This window comes from Solanum dulcamara, chromosome 6 (assembly GCF_947179165.1).
Source record: "Solanum dulcamara chromosome 6, daSolDulc1.2, whole genome shotgun sequence".
Classification (NCBI taxonomy): Eukaryota; Viridiplantae; Streptophyta; class Magnoliopsida; order Solanales; family Solanaceae; genus Solanum; species Solanum dulcamara.
Genome location: NC_077242.1, coordinates 43,743,574 through 43,752,072, shown reverse-complemented (window position 1 = coordinate 43,752,072; position 8,499 = coordinate 43,743,574). Strand labels below are relative to the sequence as shown.

General features: G+C 39.1%; 1 protein-coding gene across 1 annotated transcript; it reads right to left on the bottom strand.

Moving 5' to 3' along the window:
- Nucleotides 1-8,064: 8,064 nt before the first annotated feature.
- Nucleotides 8,065-8,499, bottom strand: LOC129892847 (uncharacterized). Its single transcript, XM_055968384.1, has one exon. The coding sequence runs from the start codon at nt 8,497-8,499 to the stop codon at nt 8,065-8,067; it is 435 nt and encodes a 144-aa protein (XP_055824359.1).

Below are 8,499 nucleotides of genomic sequence, written 5' to 3'. Positions count from 1 at the left end.
TTAAAGACTATAGCCTTGAGTTTGACTCGTTGGTGAGACATGCGCCCACTATTATGGCCGATATGGCTGATAGGGTGCATCATTATGTGATGGGGCTAGATCATTACTTGGTTGATAGTTGTATAGCCATAGCTTTTCAGCCAAGCATGGATATTGCTCGGGTACAAGCGTATGCACAAGAAGTGGAGGATCAGTACAGAGGACGTCATCCCAAGAGAGATTTTGACAGAGGCCAGCGTAAGAGGACTAAATCAGCTAGTTATTATGGCAATTTTCAAGGTGGTAAACCTCAACAGTATGGTAGATACCCTTCCCAGCCAGCCCATAGTACACCCTCATAATTCACAAGTAGGAGGTTTGATAGCACAGGGTATTCAGGAGCTGGTCAGAGCTCCAGGGTGTCAAGCTCACAGATGAATAGGGATTTTTGTCAGCCAAGGCCACCTTTGCCTCGGTGCTCTCATTGTTGTAGATCTTATTTTGAGGAATTCCGTGTTGTTCTAGGTGCTTGTTTCACTTATGGTCATCAAGGCCATTTTATAAGAGATTGCCCACTTAAGGGTAATTGAGGTGGTGCAGCCCAGCCTGCTGGGTCGGTTGCTGGTTCTTTATCTTTGGGGGCTCTACGCCCTATGGGGCAGGGTATTCAGGTATAAGCAGGCTGTGGTAGAGGCTATGGTGTAGATTCTAGTTCTAGCGGCCCTGCAAATCGCTTTTATGCCTTGGCTAGTAGACAGGACTAGGAGGCGTCGCCAGATGTGGTTACAGGTATATTATCAATCTGTTCTCGAGATGTATATGCATTAATAGATCCAGGTTCCACTTTATCATACATATCTCCTTTTGTTGTGAGTCGAGTCAGAATAAAACATGATTCAATAGATCCATTCGAGGTGGCTACCCCGATAGGAGACTTAATTATAGTAAAGCAAGTATATAAAAATTGCTCAGTGGATATAGGTAGTTGTCATACCTTGGCTGATTTACTGGAGTTAGATATGGTGAAGTTTGATGTTATTATGGGTATCGATTGGTTAGCTTCTTGTTATTCCAACATTGATTGTAGAAACAAAGTAGTTCGATTCTAGCTCCCAGACGAGCCAACTAGAAAATGGTCGGGGAATACTTCATCGCTGAGGGGTAAGTTTATTTCATACCTCAAGGCAAGAAAAATGGTTCGAAAGGGGTATATTTATCATTTGGTGCGGGTGCATGACCTGGAAGCAGAGGTACCAACTCTTCAGTCAGTACCAGTGGTCAATGAGTATCCAGATGTATTCCTAGATGAACTCCTAGGTCTTCCTCCCGAATGGGAGATCAAGTTCACTATAGATGTGGTACCAAATACTCAGCCTATATCTATCCTTCCTTATAGAATGGCACCTGCAGAATTGAAGGAATTAAAGGAGCAGTTGAGGGACTTGTTAGAGAAGGGCTTCATTAGGCCCAGTACCTTACCTTAGGGAGCACCAATACTATTTGTGAAAAAGAAAGATGGGTCGCTGTGAATGAGTGTTGACTATAGGCAGCTGAATAAGGCAACAATAAAGAGCAGATACCCTCTCCCCAGGATTGATGATTTGTTCGACAAGTTGCAAGGTGCGAAGTGTTTCTCAAAGATAGACCTGGGTCAGGCTACCATCAAGTACGGGTAAGAGAGGCGGATATTCCAAAGACTGCATTCAGAACCCAATACGGGCATTACAAATTTAGGGTGATGTCATTTGGACTGACAAATGCGCCAGCAATATTTATGGACCTAATGAATCGGGTGTTCAAGTCATTCCTCTATTTATTCGTGATTGTCTTTATTGATGATATTCTGGTCTATTCACAATCAAAAAAGGAACACATGGACCATTTGCGGATGGTACTTAGGGTGCTTTAACACAAGAAATTGTACGCTAAATTCTCTAAGTATGAATTCTGGTTGACCTCGGTATCATTCTTGGGGCATGTTATTGGGCCGGATGGCGTTCGATTTGATACGTAGAAAATTGAGGTTGTAAGGGCTTGGCCTACACCGACAACACCTACGGAAGTACATAGTTTTTTGGGGTTAGCAGGATATTATAGAAGGTTCATAGAGAACTTCACTTCAATTTCCGCACCTTTAACTAGGCTAACTCAGAAAGTGGCTAAGTTTCAGTGGACTGATGCGTGCGAACGGAGCTTCCAGTTGATAAAGGACAAGTTGACTATGACCCCAGTCCTAACTCTTCCTTAGGGACCGGATGGCTACATTATTTATTGTGATGCCTCCGGTATTGGGCTAGGTTGTGTGCTAATACAGCATGGTAGGGTCATAGCCTATGCCTCCCGACAGCTCAGGAAATATAAGAACAACTATCCAACCCATGACTTGGAGCTAGCAGCAGTAATTCATGTGTTGAAAATATGGAGGCAATACTTATACGGCGTACATATTTATATTTATAAAGACCATAAAAGCCTCTAATATATTTTCAAGCAGAAGGAGCTGAATTTACGACAAAGAAGGTGGCTAGAATTATTGAAAGATTATGATGTTGATATTTATACCACCAGGGAAAGCGAACGTGATAGTTGATGCACTTAGCCATAAATCAATGGGTAGCTTGGCAGATGTACAACCAGAGAGGAAAGAGATAGTCTGCGAGATTTGCCAATTAGCTAACCTTGGAGTTCAATTGGCCGATTCAGGGAATGGTGGAGTTTCGCTTTGAGGAATTGCTAAATCCTCCATCATGGAGGAGATAAAGTAATGCCAATACAAGGACCCTGTCCTGGTATGGTATAGAGATGCAGCTCTTCACAAAGAAAAGACTCCATTCAAGATCACGCCCAATGGGGTACTAAAATATAGAGGTCGAATCTATGTACCTAAAATTGTGGGGCTATGGCAGCAGGTGATGGGGGAGGCACACCATGCCCACTACTCTATTCATCTAGGGTCGACCAAAATGTATCATGACCTCAAATGTCTGTATTAGTGGGAGAGCATAAAAAAGGATATCGCTGAATTCGTGGCCTAGTGCCCAATTGTCAATAGGTTAAGATTGAACATCAAAAGCTTGGCGGGCTATTACAGGAGATGGAAATCCTGACTTGGAAGTGGGAAGCAATCAATATGGGTTTCATTACAGGCTTACCTCACACTCTGCGGAAATATGATTCTATGTAGGTTGTTGTGGATAGACTAACGAAATCAGCCCACTTCCTCCCAGTTAGGACTACATACTCAGTTGAAGATTATGCGATATTGTATATCAAAGAGGTGGTAAGCCTTTATGGGGTCCCCACATAGATTATATCAGACAGGGGAGCTCAATTCACCGCTAACTTCTGGAGATCATTTCAAGAGGGATTAGGGATGCAGGTGAAACTTAGTACAACATTCCACCCTCAGACGGATGGTCAAGCTGAACGTACCATTCAAATGTTAGAAGACATGTTACGGGCTTGTATTATTGACTTTAGAGGCAGCTGGGAAGATCATCTACCGCTTATCGAGTTTGCCTATAATAAATGCTATTACTCTACCATTCAAATGGCATCGTACGAAGCTTTGTATGGTAGGAAGTGTAGGTCACCAATTGGCTGGTTTGATATTGGCGAGACATGACTAATAGGCCCGGATATGGTTCAGCAAGCGGTGGATAAAGTAAAGCTTATTCGGGAAAGATTGTTAGCAGCTCAAAGTCAATAGAAGGAATATGCAGATAATTAACGTCGACCTTTAGAGTTTCAGGTGGATGATTGGGTGTTTTTGAAGGTGTCACCCATGAAGGGAGTGTTGACGTTCGGCAAGAAGGGGAATCTTATCCCAAGATACATTGGTCCTTATCAAATCATCCAAAGAATAGGCAAGGTTGCCTATGAGTTGGACCTACCGTCAGATCTGGAAGTGGTACAACCGGTCTTTCACTTATCAATGCTTCACAAATATGCCGATGATCCTTCCAGAATATTCCCTGTGGATGATATCCAAGTGACTGAGGAACTCTCATATGAGGAACGCCTTATAGACATACTGGATTTCCAAGTCAGGAGATTGTGCACCAAATACGTGGTAATTAAGAATAATAAAAGATTGTAATCACTACTCAACACGTGACTTCAAGCATGTTCACAGTCATATCTAATCACTAATAATTGGGGGGAAATAATTTTAAAAATAAAAGTTATTCCAATAATAGTAAGGGGTATGTTAGTCTAGTTTAATTAGAATAAAAAAAAGTCAAAAATTTAATTTGTTAAATAGAGGGTAGATAAATGTAGAAATATGGGAGAGTAGAAGATGAGAGGGAGGGTGTTGTAGCATCCCCTTTGGGAGGATGCCACTTACGAAGCAAAAGATAGTTATTTTACTTAATCTAAATAGTCAACACATTTCGACAACTTGTTTTGAAATTCTATTTCCAATTCAACACCATTGCTAGTCCATAAAGTACACAAAACTCAAACTAGTAATTATCACAAAACTATTATCTTCTTTTGTGCATAATGACGAGTCAAAGTATAAACCCAGCATATGGCATGACTTGAGTTAAAAGCACACTCCAAAAATAGCAAAATTAGTTACCCTATTCAAGTTACAAGCATCTGGTTTTGTTTTCACAAGCCTTCAAAATTTCATACATAAGTGCCACATGTATCTTGTACAAGTCCCCAAAATATTTACAAAACTAGATGCATATGCAGATGTGATCTTCACAAGGGCTCCAAAAGTCTACTCCAAATGGTCATCTTCACATCTTCTCCCGCACATTACCTACGATAGAAAACAACTATCGCTAAGCATAAAGCTTAGTGGTGTATAAACTTTGGACTTGGAGTCATTAAACTCTTCTATTCCTTGTTCGTTGCACGTGGCTCAATAATGTAAAAGTAAGCCCAAGTGAATAAGTATATCAAAGTATCGAATACAAACCTTGAAGAGTTTCAAAATCAATATCAATATTTGAAGGCTCAAGTATCAAGAAACTTATAATTTAATTTGAAAGAGTTGTCAAATAATCAATTTCGCCCAATAGGTACGTCATGCCTTCACACAAAGCACAATCAATATCAAGATGGACCGAAGTCCCAAAATCAATAAGGGTCATCACCCAATATCAAGACAATCAAGAACCATGTTGACAGTGACTTTTCACTCGTACTTGAGAATGGACGAAACCCCATCGTCAAGACGAAATGTAAATCCAAAGTCAAGATGGGCAAGATCCAAATTGAGAGGCATTTCAATATCGATGACAAATCACCGTAAAGAGAAGGACAAAGTCCCAACAAGAATAAAAATAATCAAGGAATTCGTACAAGTGGGCAGTTTAGCGAAAGTTTTACAATATTTGAGATAATAGTCATACCATAATAAAAGACAAGGAGTAAGGAAACAACGCAACAAAATACTTCAAATTTCAGAAAAATAAAATATTCCAAGTTCAAGTTTATAAACAAACCTTGGCATTTTAGCACATAACAAGTTCTACCAAAACTCGAGGAGCTCAATTCCTCTACGCCATAGACCAACCAAAATTTACTTTGTCAACCAGTTTCTCTTAGTTGGTATAAGCGCATATACACCTTAAATACACAATCAAATATCTACTTAAGTTTAAGAATCTCATCATATCGAAACTAAACATGAAATCAATAAAAATCAGCTCAAACTATCAAAATAGGAATTCTAGACAGCCTACAGTCTTGTATTGTTGTTTAGTTTGAAAGGGATAAATAGGGGAAACAAGCTTTGTGGTCTAAATGAAAGTTATATACATGTGTCTTAGGGTCTCATAAAATTTTAAATCACCCCTATAACAATTCTGTACAAAAAGATATGCCCACAATACCAACACCAGTCCATGTAGGATTTCCAAAACAAAATCTGGGCAGCACCTCCCCTATACTTCATCACCCTTTTTCAAGCAGATAAAATTAAAAGTGTCTTTTAGAGACTAAATGAAAGTTATATCCCTATAAAATATCTTTCCAAAACATCTTGAATCACTCTAAATGAAGCTTTACACAAAGAGTTATACTAATATTACTAACAGCAGTCCCATCCAAAAATGGGTTTGCAAAATACGGTTTATTCCCCCACTTTCGACAACAACAATGTATCAACAACATCAACAACAATATCATTAACTTCAACTCGAAAGGAAAAACCTTACCTTGCCAAAACACCTCTAAACCTCCTTAATCGCAACTGAAAATTAGTGGTTGCTAATTACCCTTGTTTGCTTCCCCAATCAGTATATTTACGTTATTAAATACATCTATTTGATCAAAGAACACCTTAGATAATTAATTTACGGAACGAAATCGGATGGCGTACCTTTTTTCCTTGTTGCTGCCGTAGGTACTCTATCTTATTCTCTAAGTTTTCTCTCAAACTCTAAGTGTAATTTGCTGAAGAAATGACTTCTTAGTTATCTTAACATACATATATATGCTCCCTTAAAGTGTGACACGTGGAAGCCCCTAAGGGTGACATGTGTCCAGCCCCTACGGCTCTACCTCATCAATGCGCCTAATCTAAAGCTTTCACATGGCAGCATGGGGTCCACCCCAAGTAGGTGTGTCACCTACTTGGTCCAATTAGGTGTGTCACCTACTTAGTCCAAGTAGGTGCATCACCTACTTGTTTCAAGTAGGTGCATCACCTACTTGTTTCAAATAGGTGCTACGCCTCTTTTTTCCTCTTCCGTGAGTTTATAATTTCATCTCACTTCAAGAACCTATGTAATCCTTGCTGCTTAAGCTTGATGTGTACTCAAGTAGCTTAATTATGTAAGACATCCCAGTCAATAACTTACGCAAGTAGGTTGATTACCACGACTCATTACTTTGCCTCCAACTCTTTCCAAATCCCTCTAGACCTATTTCCAACTGTCACTACTCACATAGAACTTCATAGATAACCTGTATCACCTGGCAATCTTTTAGAAAAACTATAAAAGAAAATTGGGGTGTTACAACTCTCCCTCCTAAGAAATTTCATCGCGAAATTTACCTTATACTATCCTCAAAACAAATGTGGATATTGAATTTGCATATCCCTTTCTCGCTCCCAGGTTGCTTCATTGCCAGAATGATTCCTCCAAAGGATTTTTACTAAAGGAACTTTCTTGTTCTAAGCTCTTTTTTCTCAAGGGACAAGATTTAGATAGGTTCCTCATTATATGTCAGGTTAGGAATTATCTCAATAGATTCGACAGGAAGAACATGAGATGGATCTGAGCGTTATCTTCTAAGCATAGAAACACGGAAGACATTGTGGATCTTATCTAATTTCGGTGGAAGAGCTAATTTATATGAAACTAGACCAACTCTCTCAAGTACTTCATATGATCCAATAAATCGAGGACTAAGTTTTCCTTTTTGGCCAAATCTCATAATCTTCTTCCATGGAGAAATCTTTAAAAACACCTTATCTCCTACTTGATATTCAATTTCACTCCTCTTAAGATCAGCATAAGACTTTTGTCTATCTAAAGCAATTTTTAGATGATCCTTGATGACTTGTACCTTATCTTCAATTTGTTGCACAATCTTAGGACCAACCAATTTTCATTCACCAACTTCACTCCAGCAAAGAGGAGTTCTACACTTTCTCCCATATAAGGCTTCATAGGGAGGCATGCCTATACTTGATTGGTAGCTATTCTTATAAGCAAATTCTATCAAGCCTAGGTTTCTGTCCCAACTACCTTCAAATTCCTTAATGCAAGCTCGAAGTATATCTTCTAAGATTTGAATCACCCTCTCGGATTGACCGTCTGTCTGAGGATGGAAAAATGTACTAAAGTTCAACCTAGTGCCCAAAGCTTCTTACAATCTAGTCCAGAATCTACATGTAAACCTTGGGTCTTGGTCAGATACGTTAGAAATAGGAACTATATATAACCTCACAATCTTCTCAACATATAATTCTACTACCCGTTCAAGTGGGTAGTCCACCTTGATGGACAAGAAATGAGCACTTTTGGTTAGCATATTAACTATAACCCAAATTGCATCATGATTTCTTTGAGTGCGTGAAAGCCTAGAAACAAAGTCCATAGTTATTCTTTTTTATTTTCACTTAGGTATCGATAAGGGTTGTAACAAATCAGTCGGGACTTGATGCTCGACCTTTATATGTTTACAAACTAAGCAACTAGAAGTAAACTCTGCAATGTCCTTCTTCATATCATTCCACCAGTAGTGTTCTTTAATGGTTTGGAATATTTTAGTACCTCCAGGATGCATTGCATATGGTGAAGTATGTGCTTCATCCAAAATTTCTTTCCTCAAATTTTCATCTTTAGGGACACATAACCTATTTTGATAAAGTAGAACACCATCCTCCCTTAATTTAAAATCAAGTTTTTCTCTAATTTGAGCTTCTTTGATCAACTTCCCCAGCTTTTCGTCCAACTTTTGTGCTTCTTTCACTTGTTCAAGTAGAACTGATTTAACTTGCAAACCGTAAGAAATAGAGCCATCAGAGTTAAATGCAAGACAAGCATTCAT